This window comes from Oryzias melastigma, linkage group LG8 (genome assembly GCF_002922805.2).
Source record: "Oryzias melastigma strain HK-1 linkage group LG8, ASM292280v2, whole genome shotgun sequence".
Lineage (NCBI taxonomy): Eukaryota > Metazoa > Chordata > Actinopteri > Beloniformes > Adrianichthyidae > Oryzias > Oryzias melastigma.
In genome coordinates, this window is record NC_050519.1 from 10,998,018 (window position 1) to 11,017,242 (window position 19,225).

At 35.2% G+C, this 19,225-nt stretch overlaps 2 protein-coding genes across 4 annotated transcripts; both read left to right on the plus strand.

The window, feature by feature from the left end:
- Positions 1-45: 45 nt before the first annotated feature.
- LOC112146983 (ethanolamine-phosphate cytidylyltransferase) lies at positions 46-9,339 on the plus strand. The gene is made up of 13 exons (XM_024273089.2): positions 46-521; positions 4,425-4,513; positions 5,259-5,420; positions 5,507-5,573; positions 5,642-5,726; positions 5,800-5,841; positions 6,306-6,438; positions 6,720-6,802; positions 6,880-6,957; positions 7,042-7,107; positions 7,189-7,254; positions 8,276-8,364; positions 8,454-9,339. Exons 1-13 carry the CDS (start codon positions 130-132, stop codon positions 8,566-8,568), a joined length of 1,467 nt encoding a protein of 488 aa, XP_024128857.1. The 5' UTR covers positions 46-129; the 3' UTR covers positions 8,569-9,339.
- Positions 9,340-10,240: 901 nt separating this feature from the next.
- Positions 10,241-19,205, plus strand: gnav1 (guanine nucleotide binding protein (G protein) alpha v1). Of its 3 annotated transcripts, none has more exons than XM_024273132.2 (10): positions 10,241-10,333; positions 10,688-10,817; positions 10,889-10,980; positions 11,050-11,142; positions 11,414-11,574; positions 15,155-15,283; positions 16,617-16,746; positions 16,816-16,887; positions 18,733-18,820; positions 18,902-19,089. In XM_024273132.2, the coding sequence occupies exons 2-10, from the start codon at positions 10,694-10,696 to the stop codon at positions 19,087-19,089; spliced, it is 1,077 nt and encodes a 358-aa protein (XP_024128900.1). In that variant the 5' UTR covers positions 10,241-10,333; positions 10,688-10,693. The 3 variants fall into 3 exon arrangements, with proteins under 3 accessions (XP_024128900.1, XP_024128898.1, XP_036069148.1); XM_024273130.2 differs by having other exon boundaries at positions 10,278-10,440; positions 18,902-19,205; XM_036213255.1 differs by having other exon boundaries at positions 10,304-10,326.
- Positions 19,206-19,225: the final 20 nt, after the last annotated feature.

Consider the following 19,225-nt stretch of genomic DNA (forward strand, 5'->3'; position numbering starts at 1 on the left):
GCACAGAGACTCTTTGTTAGTAGATCCAGTAAAGTGGTAAAAAGGCAAGCTGGAGGAGGTTTTTCAAAATAAAACTAGTTTAAAGCATGACGAGGCTCCGAGCTGCAGCGCAGTGGTGTCGTCCTTTGGATGCTTCCTGCATCCTCTGACAGCTTGACGCACCCGTGCGTCGCTGCGTCTCTGCGTCGCTCTTGGAGAAGGAGGCGTTGGCGCATCGCGCCACTGCTGACGCTCCCCCCTCCTCTTCATCCTCCTCCTCCTCCTCCTCTGCTGCTGTCAGAGAAACCGGCTGACCCGCACCGAGGCGGCGCACACACACCTGACACCTGCGCCAAAGCCATCGCTTGCTTCCACACGTACCCATCCAAAGCTCCAACCGAAACCTCCAGGATGATCAAGAACGGTCATCACCATCCCCAAGTGAACGCAGGCGCCGTGAAAGACACCGCAACGACCCCCGGCGCTGCAGCGTGCAGCCCCGAGAAGAGGAGGAGGAAGATCCGCGTGTGGTGCGATGGATGGTGAGTTACTTATCGGATTATTCCCAGTGTGACGGGATCCAATAAGGCTGCCTCAATCATTTGCATCAGGCTGGTGTGTCTGAACGTGTCAGCCTCTCTTCTGCCTCTGGGACAGGCCTGCTGCAGGTCACATCAGCAGGCTTCAGAACAGGCAAAACTTTCTGTCAAAAGATGCTCCGATCTCCCAAATCAGCAAAATCACATTTCTAAAGTCATTCCTGTTTGTATTCATTTAGTTCATTGGTTCTCTAAAACATGTTTGATCAATTAATGAGTAATATCTGGCATTTTCCCCCCTTTTTTTGCATTTATAAATTTAAATTTCTCTCTCATTGAGGCCCAAATCCCATCATCCAAACTGATAGTGGTATTGCTGCAACCCAAAACCCTGACCGGACCACCTGGAAGAATGAAAGGTTCGGTTTTGCCCAAAGACACTTCGACAGATGGGCAAGCCAAGTGGGAATTGAACCTAAAACTTATCATTTAGAGGTCAACCGCTATCACCCTATGCCACAGCCTCCCCTTAACTTCATGTATTTAATATTTTTCATCTGTATCCTTAAACTCGTATTCATTTTTAACCGTTTTTTTCATAATTTGTTTGTGTTTGTTGCTCTGACATACAAACACAACATAGTACAGATACTTTAGACATTCTTAGAAGACATTAAACAATTATTTTTATAATTATTCAAGTACATATTTTAAAAAAAATACATCTACAAAAGCACCTTGGAAGCGTTCATGGTTTCATAATTTCTGAAAAAGCTGATATTTAATCAAATCTTTATGGACAAATACAAAAGGCCTTACAAGCTGTGATATTCTGTAGGTGTAATTGGGGACTAGGGGAGCTTTGTAGGACTAAACTTTAAAACCAAGAGCTTATAACTTCTTCATAACCTCTTTGTCTTGCATAGCAAAAAGTGTCATCACAGTGACTTAGAAAATCAAAATAAAAGCATCACTTTGAGGTGAACTTGCTCATGAAGAACCAGGATTATCTAAACTGTTTCAGAGGTGATAAATGAACCTATAGAGCTGAAGTTCTTGTACACTTAAAATGTGTTTTACAGAAACTAGAAGAACTAATGATCATTTTTAAACCTTCTATAAAAAAATAATAATAGAATAAATAAATAAGTAGTGTGTTTTCAACATTTAATTGTTATAGAAATTTGAGAAGCTCTTTACAAATTTCTCAGTAATTCGTAAATATTCAGTAGCAGGACAAAGGATTTAAACTCTTTTGGTTGTTCACTGCTGTCAGTGGTGTGATTATCCAGTTCCCTTATATTTGTGGTATTGCATAGCTTCAGCTACAGAAAATATTGAGTTTTGGCCAGCTCATCCCACCATTATTATTATTATTATTAGTTGTGTGTTTTTAGATCTTATTAGCAGATAAATGTAGTTTATAAATGGGGACTGCTGCTTTAATAGACATGGAAACACATTTGATTTTAGTATCTATACTTGAAAAAATAGTATAAATAGTTCTCTCAAAAGTGGAAAGATAATAATCTTACTATTGATTTAGTTTGGGGAACAAATTTTTAAAAATTTTCCTGAAAAATTACTAAAAACTCCATTGTAAAAAAGAAAAATCCAACTCCAAGGTTATTCTAACTCAGGTGAAAAAAAAGCATAAATTGGTTTCAAATGAAACCACTATAACTCAAGTATTTAGTTTTGCTCCAAAAAGAAAGAAAAAGTATAACTGGAGAGGTTTTTCAATAGTTATTTAAAGCAAATCCTTTTAATTTTTCTTACTTAGAGCAATATCTGATATTTTTTCTTGCTGTCTAATCTAACAATATTAGAAGTTTTATTATTTCCTAAAAATAACCAAAGAGAACCTTTTGTTTTGGATATGTGACCATTTCCAGTTGAATTGAAAAACTGTGTAGATTAAACTATAATCTCAGATGACAAAGACTTTTATCTCAGAATCTGAATTTTTCCCGTATGAAGGCCAGGATTATGTTTGCTTTTTCTAGTAGAATTCCTGGCATGCACGTGTGGCCGCGTGTTTGTGGACTGGTGGCATGTTGCAGAATATTTGGGATGCCGGAGTATTAGCCGGTGGGATGAGCATGCAAAGAGAACCCGTGTCAACAGCTGTCAGGTCACCATCCTCGCTCACACCTGCCAAGCCCCGGTGTGGGTTTTGGTGCACCGCCGGCTGCAGAAAATGTTGCTGCACGAAGCTTAATGACGGGGAATTTTCACACTCTTCCTGAGTTCTGCTTTGTCAGCAGAAGGAAAAGAAAGCAGGAACATTTCTTTTTCATTTTTTTGGACACTGGTAATTTATCACCCTCGTAGATGTGAGTTCGTCATCATGTAGGAACAGTGTAAAGTTCACTTCCACTATCTGCTGAGATGGTGTGCCTCAATAAAGCAGTAAACACGCCCTCTACAGCCTCTTTGGACTGTAGGGTTATCTAAGTGTTCTGGTAATTAACCATTAAATACAAATTCTTTGTATTTTCTTTGCTGCACATTACCTCTTAATCCAGCTTTATCCCTTCAGCGCTGTTTGGGTGTCTACTAACAGCCTGCGCTAGTTAATATTTCATAATCCAACAGTGATACGGTCATGATCGATCCCAGCAGGAAGAAAACAAAAATACATTTAGATTTAGGCTTTCTACTCCGGCTTTAAAGTCTAAAAGCCTTCTTCTGGTTTAATCCGGTTTACTTTAGTGAGTTTTTTTAATCTCTTGTTTTATGCCCCCCCCCCCTCCTTGCATTCTTCTTGGTCGGCTCCGTCACCTTAGAGTCTCAACACGGATCTTATTTCCACAGTTTGACAACACAAGGAGTCAGTGTTTACACGCTGGTGAACCTCAAAGTGACGGTTTTTCTAAAGTTAAAACATCAGTTTGTTGGAATTTTTAAAAGTACTATTTAAAAAAATGTTTCTTTAGATGATTTATAGGCAAAATGTGTGGAAAATAATGCAGAGCAGTTCTAACACCTGTCTCTAGAAGTGTAAAAAGATATGAGCAGTGTCATTTTCCTATTATTCTTTTATTATGATTCCCTTTTGTGGAATTTTGATTTTAGTTTGGCTGAAATTAAAAAGTATTAAGCATAATAAAACACATTTTAATAAAACAAACAAGGATATTTGAAATGTGTAGATAAATATTGTTAAATAACCAATTAATTATTAAACCTCATGGTGGGAAAGCAATAAATGTTTTATGGCACAGAATTTATGTCACGAGTGGTGTTGTCACTGAATAAAACTTTAAAGTTGAATCGAGATAAACATGTGAGGTCGGCTGTAGTGATAGAGACAGAGTAAGGAGGTTATGATAGATTTTTACGTTACAGTTTTCACTTAATCTACATATGACTAAAGGTAAAAAAAAATATTTTTATACATAGCAGTGATCAGATACTTGTCCAAAAACATGGTGAATTGTATTATTTTGCAGTAAAAAGCAGAGTATATGTTAAGATCATGTATTTTTAACAGTTATTTATGTTTTATGTTAATGTAATGCTCCTCTCTAGAATTTATATTTAATAAAATACCACTATTTCTTTTGGAATCTATTAAAGTTAATGTGATCCCACTTGATAAATGATATTGCTCAAAGCTGAATTTAATTAATTTATTTTATTATTATTTGTTTTTTGTATTTAATTATTATTTTGTTTTATTATTATTATTCTAATTTTCACAACTGAATTTGACTGAGATTATTTTACTACTTTTAATTGATCAAATCAAATCAATTTAAATGAAGCAAAACTTTATTTATAAAGCACTTTTCGTACACATGTAACGCAAGTTTGTTTTTTCTTTTACTTAAACCCAGTTTTCAAAGCTTAATTATGCTACAGCGATTACTATAATATGATGGCGTGTTTGTGTTTTTGCAGTTACGACATGGTGCATTATGGGCACTCAAACCAGCTTCGACAGGCTAAAGCTATGGGAGATTACCTCATCGTTGGAGTTCACACAGACAGTAAGACGTCAGATTATATCTTTTAAAAGTACACACCGTTTTTTTATTATTATTTTACTACACAAAAGTGGAGAATGACCTCTATCTCCTTTTACAACTTTAATTATCACTACGTGTGGTTTGTTTTGCAATCCGTTCATTTCCAAGGTGGAGTTGAAAGTAAACATTGCAGAATAATAAAGGTGTGACATCATTTTCCTTTGTTATTTGATAAAAAGGAACATGTGGTTCTCACAAAAATGCCTCTTAATATATAGTTTATAGTTGCAGTTTTGAGAAGAATAAACCACCTTTCTCATTTTAATGAACACCCAGTTTTACATAGCGTACGTCTCCTACTGTTGCTGAATTGAAAAAGGTTCAACTTTGTGATAGAGTGAGAGTCTAGTAGTCAACGAAGCAGATTTACACTTTGTCCATTTATTTTTCTCTTACAAACAAGTTTCTGAATGATCATCTTGTCATTTAGGACAGCAATTACTTTACCTACTGTGTAAAACTTATTGAAATTTGTAAGAGGAAATACGTTATTTGAGATTGCTGTATAAGTTAATTTAAAAAAAACATAAAAATGCTTTATAAAGTCAGACCATATGCAAGAAAAAGTAAATTAATCATAAATCAAACTATCTTTATTGTAAAATAATATACAAAATATTCATTCAGTGTGGAGATGACTTCAAATGCGTTCTTATATACTTATTTCCTAATTACCAGTAATTCCCAAGTTGTTGTGGTTTTTTAGGTGAGATCTCAAAGCACAAGGGTCCGCCCGTTTTCACCCAGGAGGAGAGATACAAAATGGTGCGAGCCATAAAATGGGTGGATGAGGTCGTGGAAGGGGCCCCTTATGTCACCACGCTTGAGACACTTGACAAGTACAGCTGCGATTTTTGCGTGCACGGAGGTACTGTCCATACCGGCACGTGAAGGTTCTCTAATCCTAAATCATAATGAATCAGTGATAGATGACAGAGGTTCGGTTTTTTGCAGATGACATAACTTTAACCGTGGACGGAAAAGACACGTACGAGGAAGTGAAGAAGTCTGGACGCTATAGGTGAGCTGTCCTAGTTAACTGAAGATCATGACGCTGAGAAGTAAACATCGTGGTTTGTGCAATTTTAGGGAGTGTAAGCGAACCCAGGGAGTGTCAACCACAGATTTGGTGGGGAGGATGCTGCTGATGACCAAAGCACACCACAGCAACATTGTAAGTATTCTACGAGTCTTTCTGTTTGCCTGCAGCTTCGTTTTAAAACTAATTTTAATTTCTCTGGTTCCAGGACAGTTCAGACTACAAGCAGCATACAGATAATTTTGGAAAGGTACATTTTTTCATGACCCTCCTAAATGTGTAGCTAAACATGTCTATTGGAAGCGTTTGAGAAAAAAACAAGTTTTTGAGTAATTTGCTTGTTTTATGCTGTCTATGTTGGTGTGTTACGATATATAAAAAGTACTTTGTAATAAAATTTGATTTGATTTCTCTAAACTTGTTTGTCATTCAATGAGGAAATAGTGCTGTTAGAGCCAAATTTCAGCTTTTACCCAAAAAAATAAAAATAAAAAAAATTGTAAATTTAACTTCTATTTTTGGAGGGCAAAAAATAACTAAGTGTCAACAGGTTTTGATCTCAAATGGTTACTAAAAGTTTCCCTTTTAGCCTTTCTTTTTCCAAATACTTATTCTCGACACTGGGTGGCAGTGATGCAGCATTGACACAGCTCCAGTTATTTTTGTTCAACCATTTTTTTTCTAACTAAGCCTGTTTCCTCGGGATATTCTCAGAAGGGCCACAGTCCCTGGACAGGAGTGTCTCAGTTCCTGCAGACTTCCCAGAAGATCATCCAGTTCGCTTCAGGCCAGGAGCCTCAGCCGGGAGATACCATCATCTACGTAGCAGGAGCCTTTGACCTTTTCCGTATCCTTTCAAGAAATGGAAGTTTCTGCTTTTAGCACGAAACAACCAATTTTAACATGTGGTAGCATTTGAAAAAACACATTTTTTAATAGCTTAACAAGCTTTTGTGGTTGTGAAATATTTAGTTAGAAGTCTATCTTTTTATTGATTAAAATACTGCACTTTAAATTGATTAGTGGAGTTTTACCATTTGGTGTACAAAGACACAATGTTCTGACATTCTGCTAGAGAAGTTTATCTTCCTTTAAATGCTCCATCATCCCTGACTCTTGCCCTGGCAGACATTGGTCATGTGGACTTCCTGGAAGCCGTGCATAAGCTTGCAGAAAAGCCATACATCATAGTGGGCTTGCACTTTGATCAGGTGACACTTTATTTCCCCCTTTATTTTCCCCATGTTTGACTCCCTCTATTATTGATATTTTGATTGAATATTTTCAGGAGGTGAATCGCTACAAAGGGAAGAACTACCCAATCATGAATATCCACGAGAGAACTCTCAGCGTGCTGGCTTGTCGAGTGCGTTCGTATGTTTTGTCAATAAAGCTTGGCCTGTTTACTGTGTTCGCTCTCAAAGCTCCGTCTTCATTTTATTTGTTACAGTATGTGTCAGAAGTTGTGATTGGTGCACCATTCGCGGTCACTAAAGACCTTATTGACCACTTGAGGGTAACTACAGAAAAAAACAAACACAATAATTAGCTTCTTTTTCTCGTCTTGTTGTTTAGTTGCGTGTTCTTTTGTCCGCAGGTGGATCTTGTTTGCCATGGGAAGACAGAAATATATCCTGACAAGGATGGATCTGACCCCTATGCTGTAAGTTTAAATTTACTGAGAAATAGAGGGTGAAAACAGGAAAGAACATGACAGTACCCCCCACCTAAGGACTGGCACCAGATGCTCCACCAGGCTGTCTGGGGTCACAGAGGAACTGAAAATAAAAGCATGGTCCAAAATGAACATGGACGGGACCCAGGATCGCTCCTCAGGGCTGTAACGGCTGGTTCACACTGGACGTGGAAGCGCCACAGAACGGAGGCCGCTTCTATTCGGCACCCTTGTTAACCTATGGTGTGGTTCCCACCTGGCGTGGAGTACCGCGGTCCTCCGCGGAAGGCTCACGCGTCTGCTCTATTTTGTGCGCGAGCCGCGAGCGATCCGCGTCAATTCTGGCAGGAAGTTACATCAAAATACAGGAGGAAATCTGGTTTATTTTCAAAATATAACCAATTTTTCACAATAAAACACAGCAACTGACAAATGCGATCATGTTTTTGAGGTTATTAATTTACCCATGATTATAAAAACAAAAAAGCTCTAGCAGAAGCGCCTGTCGCAGAAAAATGCACGTTTGGTGTGAATTACAGGAGAAAGCGCATATGAGCGCACTCCGCGGCGCTTCTGCGTCCAGTGAACCTAGCGTAACCCTCCCAGTCCACCACATACTTATAACCCCTCCCCCTGCGGTGAGACTTGAGAGGGCAGGGCCTTCGTTGATAAACCATGCAGGAGGAAGGGGAGCGACAGAGGTCACCAGAGCAGAGTTTAGGGCTTGAGCTTTGACACATGGATAGTAGGATGAACCAAAATAAGTCTAGGCAACCTCAGTCTCAGAGCAGTAGAGTTGATGACTTTGGTGATAGGGAAGGGTCCAACAAATCCAGGTACCAGTTTCCTGTTGGTGACATGGAGGTAGACAGCCAATATTTTTTGACCAGATCTATTGAAGCCTTCTGGTCTTGTCCGCTTGGCGATTATAACCCTCCACAGTCCTGAGTGCTCGGTTGTGACATCATTGGACTGAGGATGAAAACTTGAGTTTGCTTTTTATCTACAGGAGCCCAGAAGGAAAGGGATCCTGCGCATGGTTGATAGTGGAAACAGCCTCACAACAGACGCCATTGTGCAGAGGATCATCAAAAACAGGTAAAAAATATCTAAATGTACAACTGACCGAACAGATCAGACGATGCCACAATCGTTTACGTTTTATTATATATTTTTTTGTAATTTAGGTTGCTTTTTGAGACGAGGAACCAGAAGAAAGAGGCCAAAGAGATCGCTGTGATCCAAGCTATGAAACAGAAAGAGGAGGAAAAGACTAAAGAGCGAGCCCAAGCTGTTCTCTAAGCACTACATTTGTTAACACTGAGTTTATATAACTCCAGTCAAATCAACTATTACAGTTTCCCTTACTATAGTTTTGTTTTTGGATGTTTTAAGTTCCTCAACTATCTCTTCCAGAGGAATTTGCCTTAAACAAAATAAATCATTTTTTATGGGCTTTGAGTAAAATGCTTGAATTTTTGTTAAGCCCAAAATCAAATCAATCTGTATATCTAATATCCTATTGAGATGATTAACTATTACAAGACTTGAATAGATCTTCCTGGTTGTCTGTGGACATCATGTACAGCATATCCAAAACATATTATTAAAACTGTTCTAATTTAATAGGAATTTATTTTTTTTAACCTAAAAGGCACATTGTGGAGACCTCAAAGTCATGCTTAATGAGTGCAATTGTTTTTTTTTTAATCAATTCTTTGAAATATTGACACTACTGAGAAAAGGCATTGTTGTCATGACGGTTGTATGCCACAAACATGTGTGTGAGTGTAAAATGTAACTAAATTATATATATTTTAGAATTATATTATGAATTTTAACAGTATGATATATACATAAATAAATATACACATAAATTTTTTTGTAGAAATATATATTTTGTTCACCTCCTTCTCAACATGTTTAGCTTGTCTCATGTCAAACAGAATGCTTTGTGTTGAAATTATTGTAGACTTCGATGCATATGTTACTGAGTACTCCCATTTTAATAAAATGTAGAAAATAATTGGATTGTGATATATGATTGCTAATAAAATAAAATTGTGAAATATATTCTCCTGTTTTGTTTTACTTTGTGGCTCATTTCTTGATTAATTTCAAATCTAACTTGAAATATATTTTAGATAATGAGGGAAACTCTTAAAAAGTTCCAGTTTTTAAAGACAATCCTGGAACAAATAGTTGTTTAGCAATTGTGTGTATTAATTGTTGCAGAATTAAATCATATTTTTTGGAAATATTATTTATGTCAATGGCAAACTATTAATAAAAAGTTTACATTTTTATATACTTACTACATAGCATTAGGTTTCTGCAGTTTAAGGATCTGGAGTTTTAATAAATTATAATATATGAACACATTAACATCACAACATATATGTATATACCGGAGGTCTGCAACCTTTGAGGATTTAAAAAACATTTGGTCCAGTTTTTTACTGATTAAACCAAACATGAGCCAAAAATACATTTGATTCATTTCTGTTTCATGTATAAAATGTTGTTTAAAAAAAGTATTGTAAATCTCTTTATATAATAACGTTAATTTATTTTTACTTTTGCCACCAATTCCCTTCAAAATAAAATCCTCCTTTTGTCAAATGAGATCCCTGCAGATTTACTTAAATACAAAATGCAAGACAGTTAAATGTGGTATTTTCTAACATAATTAATTTTTTGCATTTTCATCCCTTTTCTCCTTTTATACTATTAAATATAAATATGACAACATTCGTGTAGAATCCAGCTTTTGGAAAAAAATCTGTGATTTAAGTTTAATCACTAAGAAAACCATTCTTACCATAGTTTTTAACAGTTATCTAACATGGTAAAAATCTGAATATAAAATACAAAACTTAACTAAAAGAAACTGAATGGCTACGGCAATTCATGCTAGCAATAAATGTTTTGAAATTTAAAAGATTTATTTTTTAATATGGAGTCCTGTGCTTTTATTTTGAAAGCATCCGGAGTTTACACCTGCAGTTAATTAAACTAATAATCCCTTGACAGGTTCTGCTGCTCCGAAAATATAACAAAGTATGAGGTGAAGACATCTAGAAGTTATTATCTGTGCACTGGAAAATACAGGACAATAAAGTAAAAAACAACAGTGAGAGGATGTTTTGTTGTTTGAACGTGCTCCCACTGCAGGTAGAGAAAAACAAAAATTGGTATTTTTTACAAACTCAGTTTAAGGTTTCCCTTAAAGTGACTTTAATTATCTGACTTTTATTTGGAACTTCTAAGATTTCTACTTTTTTCACATTTGTGTTAATTAGCATTATTCTGTTTTTTTCATTATATCCAAATTAAGTCATTTTTTAATGAAAAAGCTTTAAGTTTGGTATATTCTTATAGCACTGTCTGCATTTGTTTTACGGTGAAATATTCCCGTCAGATCTGCATGGGAATGTGCCCGGACATCTCAGAGGAAGATAAAAGAGCGAAGATTCAAAGCAGCAAAATTGAACAAGCCCTCAATGAGCATGCCAGAGCGGACACCAACACAGTGAAAATCCTTTTACTTGGTAACATTTTCATTTTTTTTCTTTTAATCTAGCCTCATCTGTTGTGTTTACTGGTTTTGTTTATGTACCAGGTGCTGCAGAGAGTGGAAAGAGCACAGTGATCAAACAGATCAAGATAATCCACAGCAATGGTTTCTCCAAAGAGGAACTCATTACTTTCAAGGTTCTGGAAATTCTGTAAACTTTAATAGAGATGATGTGTGGTATAGCTAACAGAATGTTCATTTTACAGCCTGCAGTATTGGATAATCTGCTGACTTCTATGAAGATTGTCTTACAAGGCATGGGAATGCTGAGGATCAACCTTGCAAATCAAAAGAACAAGGTGGGAAATGTAACCTGTTGAGTCCAGATTTGTTGGTGTTTCCTGATATTACACTAGATGTCACTCTTTCTCAATAATCTGCAAATGTATACATGCTTCAGGGTAAATTGTACATTTAGTTGGCTTTTTTTGACAAGCACATGTTGAATCTTTTGTTGAAAATTACAATTTCCAAACAACTTGTGGGGAAAAAAGAAAATTCATTTGCTTGCTTATACTATAAAAATAATGTGTGTAATTATGATTTTAAATATTCTATTTTTCTCCTCAGATGCATGCCTGCTCCATTCTGTCCTGCAGCCAGTGCTTGGGTGAGGACCTGGAGCTGCACCCCTTCATCGCTCACGCCTTCTACGCACTGTGGGCCGACCTGGGGGTGAAGGCGGCTGCAGCCAGAGGTTACGAGTTCGAGCTGAACGACTCTGCTTTCTAGTGAGTATTCTCACCTAAAGTGATTTAGATTGCACGGCCCCCCCAATTACGGCTGCCGATGGGAAATGTCAAGGATAATTGCCCGGTTAGAAGTGTGTCGTCACACCTTTTCATTGCAGTGTAACGGTGAAGGTGGTGCTGAGATGAGAATAACTCAGTCAGGAAATGATTTGTGACATTTGTGAAATGGGAGACTTAATTAGAACCACATAAAAAAATGTAAAACTGTTTGCAGACATCCATGTGGATGGGGAATGGGGAGGAGTAACTAGCAACATCAAAGAGTGGATTTTCTTGTTTGCTAAGAGGCAGCAGCGTTTATGTAAAATGACTTTAAACTTTGCAGATTTTGATTTGAACTGCTTTACAAATCTATACTGTAGAATAAAAAAGATGGAATTATAAGGAACTGTGTTCTTTAAAGCAAGGGTCCCCAAAGTATTTCTTGTGAGGCCACATGACTCTTCTCTGATGGGGGAAGTCTAACAATTGCAGCCTAAACTTAAAGATTTATGATTTTCCAGAAAGCCACACATAGCTAAATTTTAAATAATTCTTTTCTGTAATCCTCACACAAAAATAATGCTAAAACACTTTAAAAACTAGATGTATAGCATTACCTACAATAGATTAATGGCTGAAGATGCTTAAATTGATAGCTAAAACCACTGAAGCTAACAGCTAAAAACGCTTAAACTGATAGCTAGCCAAAATATTAACAAAGTGCCTAATTAGCCTAAAAAACTCACAAAATTCTAAATTAGCCAAAACGGCTAGTATGTAGCTGAAATATTATCTATACTTCAAAATGGTCTAAAAAAACTCAAAAAAGGGGGCCTAAATTAGCCAAAACGGCTAGCCTGTAGCTAAAATATTAGCTAAACTTCAAAATAGCCTAAAAAACTGAAAAAAAGAGTCTAAATTAGCCAAAACAGCTAGCCTGTAGCTGAAATATTAGCTAAATAAGCCTTAAAAACAGGAAAAATGTCTAATTTTGCCAAAACATTTTGGGGGTTGGGCCAAATGTGGAGGAGGGCCAGATCCGGCCCACGTGCCGTAGTTTAGGGCGCCCTGCTTTAAAGCATTAGCGGTTTTATTGATATATATTTTGTGCTTTTTTTTCCACATTTACCTTCATTATTGTAAGTTAAGTTTTCTGTGACATACCTAACCAACCTCAATTATTTTAAATGTGTGAAATTTTGTTCATATTTGACAAAACTCAGTAATATTTTGTAAAAAAAAAAACTGTAATATCGATGGTGAATTGAAAGGATCTTTTAATGGCGAAAATTTTCTCAAGTTTCAGAATTAAAACCGGGAAGGTGAAAATTTTACTTAATTTTTGACTCAGCCCTGCTGATCTTCATCTATAAATGTCATCGTTGTTTTTTAAATTTGGCAACCATTTTTTTAGCAATTCCAAAGCAAATATTCAAATGAAGTTTTTGATATTTTCTTGTATTAAGTGAATATATTTGTTTTTAAATGTTTTTTGTTCTTACATTTTATATTGAACATTAAAAACATGGTAAATAAATTTACAGAAGTCTTTTTGTTAATTTAAAATTTTTTATTTGTATTTTGAAACCTAAATATATTTTTTTTATATATATATATATATAAACTGCATTTCTTTACCTTAAACTGCCCAAATCACCTTTTGATTGTTCCAAAATATCTTTACCTACAAATTTGTTTTCTGCGTGTCAGACGATGAGCTGTTTGGATTTTCAGACACTTTTACGTCATGAATTGAGGTTGAATTTTTGCTGTTCATCATCTTGACGGACATGAGGATGGTTTTGTATCTTTGGGCTACTCAAGATTTGTGACTCCATTTCTTCTCTGCATCCAGTAGCTATTTAAAAAAAAATCATAGTTTGGTGGAAAAGTACTAAAGCATGTCTGCATTTAATTTGTGTTCCCTTTGATTTATTAAATAGTGGAGAACAAATACAGAAATACACCATCATAGATGTGATATTAGATGACAAAGGTACTTTTGAAAAAACAGCTTAAAATGCATTTTGACATCATAAAATTGTTTTTTTTTTAATATAAAACATGCTTAAAATTTTCAGTGTCTCGAATCCATTATTTTTCTTTAAGAAAATCTTCAAAAGAATGCTGAATAAACTGACGCTCTTATCTCTGAGGCAACAGCGAATTGATTTATCAAGATAAAATCTACTCCAGGTGCTCAGACGGAACAAGATGGAGGTGTGACAGCTTCATTATTGGATCTCAATGAAGTTGGGAGCCGCGGGATTATATGAAACTCACCCGGCTCTCTTTCAGTGTGCTCATTCTGTTAGACCCTGCATTGATTTCTACCTCCAGAAACGTTGGAGTGGAGGACGTCGTGACACACTTGACTTCCCCAGGCACCCGAACGTGTGAAGTGACTTTTGATACTCGTGTGGGCATGAACTTAGCTGTTAATGTCACTTAAAGTCAATTTAATGGAATACAAGGCTGTCCAGTGATGACTATTCATTGGTCATCAAATCTTTTATTTTTTTTAATCTTTAGATTAACAGGAAAAAACAGATCTACCTTCATTAATGGTTGAGCTCACCCTAGAATTCTTCTGTCAAAATTTTGGGAAAAAAAGTTTTTTGCAACATATCTTTAAAGGCAAAATTTAATACACTATTCTCATGACAAATAACATGTATAAAAAATATTAAAATTGTAATTTTTGAGTATTTCTTCATTCAATTGGAGCAGCACCCTGCTCCACTCCATTCTGATACATCCACTTGTAAATAAACAGATACATGTGCGTCTTTGTTTTCTTCGTCTGAGCTAACGTCTGGCTCAAAACTGTACAGCTGGATTGCTAAATTGCTACATCGCTAATGTTAGTTTGCAGGCGTAAGCTGGTGGGAGAGAGTGTAAACAAAGGGATGATGGGAAATTAGGGAAGGCTTACTCTGGCAACTTGGAGGTGAATTTCTGATGAACTACTGCTGCTTTGCAGAAATGTCCATTTTTATTTATTTATTTATTTAGGTTAAAAATGACATAATTATAATTAAGACCAAAAGGAACGCTTTAAAATAAATTTAAAAAAAGAGCTTTCCAGTCGCTTAACATATTTTTAATTTGTGGTAAAGACATTTTAATATTTACCAATAAGATTTAGCCATTAGACACACTTTTTTAAATGACTAAACAGACCCTGAAATGTAACCCTCAAATAGACTCTAAATGTGCATTAATACTAAAAAGATTGCAGCCATTTAGACATCACACTTTCTGACCTTGATAAATTGCTTTTAAAGTATGACTCATGTAACAGACCTCCAGCATATGATGCATGTATGATCATGAAGCTCTTTATCATTTTTTTAAAATGACAAATTGTGTTTCACAGCATCCTGCTGATATTCATCCTGAAAAAATGTTTTTACTAGAAAATATTTCAAATTTAATATTTCATATTTTTAATTAATTGTTGCATTTAAGACTTCAAATCAGTCATACATGTAAGAAAAGACGAAACGGAAATATTGATGAAATCTGAATACATCTTCAGGATGTAATATTTATTTATTTTTTTCTTCCTTTTTAGCTTTTTTGAAAACATCAGTCGCATCATCGCTCCCAATTATGTTCCTACTGAGACGGATGTTCTGCGAGTCAGAGTGCGGACCTGTGGGATCATTGAAACACAGTTTCAGGTTAATGAAATGACATTTCGGTAAGATTCATAACGAGGGCTGATGTGAACGGCCTCAACATCCACAGTATTAGCCTAAAGCCTGCTTTGACATTTAAAGTTATTGTTAATTATGCTTCTGTTTTGTAGTTTTGTTTTAAATTGAGATAATATACTAGAGTAAAATACACGTTTTTCTTGATATTAGTAATGGTAATTTTTTTAAATAACTATAAAAAAAGAAATTGAAGTTTCACCTTAAGGTGGATTTACAGTAGATCAGAGCATGTCTGAACCTTCTCGATATGTTAAGTGCTTTAAACAAATGGCAAACTAAAGTTTACCAAGTTCAACTATTTTATTTTTCCACAGAATTTACTTGAATTGGCAAAATGTAACAGTCTTTTAATTACTAAATCCACTGTACACATAGTAATGCTTGTTAAAAATGTATTTTTTTCTTAAAAAAAAACTAACTATTATGCTTCTGGTCTGAGGAAACGGTAACTTCGGCTTGTTTTTCCCACGTCACTCTTTCCGTCTATCTTTTCATCTCAAATGAAAGCTGAACAGCTCTGGTTGAGGGCGGCAGCTTCCTGTGGAGGAATCAGATTTGAAATATTGATGACCTCAATCTGTTATCCAAGAGTATTACCTTGCATGTGAATAAATCACAGTGACTTACAAAATCTAACAATTTTAATTTTTGTAATTTTGCTTGTCATGTTTTGTCACCTTTTCTGTTCAATAATCATCGTTTATATTGTGATTTAAAACTTAGTCTAAATGTCCTTTATTTAACAGTTGTGTGTTTCAGATTTAAATATAAACACAGATTGTCTTAAATTCAAATTTCAAAATGTATTTTTTTTTCTTAAATTCCTGTATTTTATCTTTAAATTTGCTCGTTTGCATTTCACTTAAAATAAGTAAGATTTAGTACTATTAACGCTTTTTCCTAGTCATAAAAGTTTGGGGTCAAACTTCTAACTGACCGTAAAACTAAAGTGACTTTTCGTTTCTTTGCATAAACTCCGACTGTCAGTTCAGTTAACACTTATTGTCCCACAGCTTGTAAAATCTGACTCCTGACCCAGAGGATAAACGCCTCATTGCCAGTGACATGAAAGTAGAGCAATCTTGCACCTGGAGACTCTTTTGTTCAAATGGAAACTCATTACCTGTGTCATCAGGACCCTTGGCTTCACTATGTGCCAGCTCATAGGCGGAGAAAGATTTAACATGATGGGAATTGTTCATCGCTCTCGTGGCGCCGCCTTCTTTCAGAGATTGGATCAAAAGCTTTTTGTTTTAAAAAATAGATCTGTTGTCCTTGGAATTAATTTTATTTGTGATTGACCTCGTGTGTGAACAGGTTGTATGATGTTGGCGGTCAGCGGAGTGAGAGAAGGAAGTGGCTGCACTGCTTTGACTGCGTTCATGCTGTGCTGTTTGTTGTGGCGCTCAGCAGCTTTGATATGAAGTCGATGGAGGTTCCCTCAGTGGTATGAAAACTTTGTTTCTCAGTAAATAAAGCATGGCTTCATGTTCACATCCTTGTATTCTAACATCAGAGTCGGCTTCAGGAAAGTCTGCAGCTTTTTTCGTCGGTCTGCAGAAACACAGTCTTTCAGAAAACCTGCCTGGTGAGTCTGAGTCATGCAAACGTCAAAGAAATATTGCTTTAGAATATCTAAAATACATAACACTATAGCAGGGGTCACCAAACTATGGCATTCTTTGGTTGATTCTTTCTCTTTTAATGTTTTCATGAAACAAAAATATGTTTTTAAAGACTCTAGTTATGGTTTTAATGTAGGCAAATGACTATCATTTTTGATTTTGAGCTTTAATTAGTTGATTTATTTGAAATACATATAAACCTGAAAAGTCTTGTTCCTATCAATGTTTTGTAATATACTTTTCCTAGATCTGTGTAAATCATATTAAATGTGAAGGCATTGTGGGTATTTTTGTAAATCTAAGCAAAAAATATCTTGAATAAAATTCTGTTTTAACTAAAGGACAAATGTCTGCTGATCAGTTCACCATTCAGGTCTGGAAACTGAACCGGTCCAGTTCATTTCTTTCTTTATTTGTGCATTTTGGGACACAAAAACTATCAACCCATTATATTAATCTAATAATCTTAAAATAAATTAAATTCACCTAATCAACCCATGAAGACTCAAATCCCTTTTTTCTCCTTTAAAGTTAAATTATGTGGAGAACATCAAAGAAAACATTTGAGATAAGTTTCTGTTACATAGATGTTATTATGGGTTCTTATGGGTTTTAAGGCACAATAATAGATTTTATTAGTAGACCACAAAGACCAAATGCAGTTAATGATTATTTTTTTCTCTTGCATTTATAAGGGTTCTGCAACCTGCGGCTCCGGAGCCACATGTGGCTTTTTGGTTTTAAAAAAAAAAAGTTTTTAAAACATTTTTAAAATAACCTTAAAGGAGAGAGTAAGTAGAAAAGTTTGTTTTGTTTTGTTTTTTTAAAGTAAATTAACTTGAACTTTATTTGACTAATTCACAAACAGTTGAAGGACCGTATGAATCATTTAACGAGGATCCTAACGGTATCCGTAATTCTCCAATAATCCTTTGTAGTTTCTCAAAATCATACGGACACGTTTGGACTTAATTTTCAGCTTCATTTATCACAAAAAATCAATTTATTGTCAATATACACAACCAGAATTAAAGCTACGTTAAGTTATAATCTACTGGATTATAAAGCAGATTTTCTATTTTTGAACAAATTCAAGGATTTAAAGTGCAATTCACTGTTGTAATATATGGTAGGGGTCATTAGCTCTGATTTAGTGTTGGTTATATTTATGAATTTGTGGCTAAAATGTACCAGAAACTGTAAAATAAACAGATTTTTAATCATCATTGATGACGTGACACATTTGGTGCATTGATATGATCCTATTGTACAGGAAATAGGTTATAAATAATTATAAGTTATAAAGTATTTCATATTAGTTTTTTTCAAAAATGCAATTTTCTCTTGATGTTTTATTTATGCCAAAAAAGTCACAATGGTTTATTTAAAAGTATCATGTCAACAGCAAAGACATAAATATAATTCAGAATCTTATTTTTCTAAAGGGTGAGTGAAGACTTTGTGGCTCCAACTGGGTTTGGTTCATGAGAAATCGACCCGAATGGCTCTTTAAGTGTTGTTGGTTGCAGATTCCTGGCATATATTAACTCAAATATTTTAACATTACAACATTTTAGCACCATTTGTCATAGATTGGCTTCTGGAATGTGAAATTAGACCAAAACCTAGTGAGTTTTTCCTGTTAATTTGTGGGATTGAATATGTTCTAATAGTTAAATGATGAAGAAAAGAACTGTTACAATCTTAACAGCAAATAGAAAGTTTTGTAAAATACCTCTAACTTATAAAAAATATATTTATTAGACTGTCATACTCCTATTTATTAATTTTTTTAATGCATCTTACAGATTTTGTTCCTGAACAAAATGGATCTTTTCCGTAAGAAAATCCAACACTCTGGAAGACACTTGAGATTTTACTTTTCCAGCTATAAAGGTACTAAAATGCTAATGCACTATACTTTAGGACACGTTTTGGGTTAAAATCTTCATTTTTCACTTTTTTCCTCATCTATAGGAGCTGACGGGGACGTGGATGCTGCAGCCTCCCACATCTCTGATATGTTTTTTGAATGCAACGATTGTGACCGGCCAATTTACCACCACTTCACCACCGCCACAAACACGGCCAACGTTCAGGCGGTCCTCCATGTGGTCGTTAAGCAGATCATCGAGGGGAACCTTGCAGCTTTCCAGCTGTTATAGCTCTCAACATTTTTATTTATTTATCTTTTAAAATTGTGTCAAATGTCTTGTTTTTATTAAAAACTTAATACCTTTGAGCATCTTATAGATAAAATACTTTCTAAAATTATACTAAACTTTTCTTTTTCCTGATTTT

Excerpts from the sequence above, each read along its gene's own strand:
- LOC112146983 (XM_024273089.2), top strand. The coding sequence starts at position 130 with ATGCTTCCTGCATCCTCTGACAGCTTGACGCACCCGTGCGTCGCTGCG. Across the intron at positions 5,727-5,799 it reads AAGCACACCACAGCAACATT|GACAGTTCAGACTACAAGCA; the intron begins GTAAGTATTCTA and ends CTCTGGTTCCAG. Across the intron at positions 8,365-8,453 it reads CAGAGGATCATCAAAAACAG|GTTGCTTTTTGAGACGAGGA; the intron begins GTAAAAAATATC and ends TTTGTAATTTAG.
- gnav1 (XM_024273130.2), top strand. The coding sequence starts at position 10,408 with ATGTTTTGTTGTTTGAACGTGCTCCCACTGCAG. Across the intron at positions 15,284-16,616 it reads GTTAATGAAATGACATTTCG|GTTGTATGATGTTGGCGGTC; the intron begins GTAAGATTCATA and ends GTGTGTGAACAG. Across the intron at positions 16,888-18,732 it reads TCTTTCAGAAAACCTGCCTG|ATTTTGTTCCTGAACAAAAT; the intron begins GTGAGTCTGAGT and ends TGCATCTTACAG.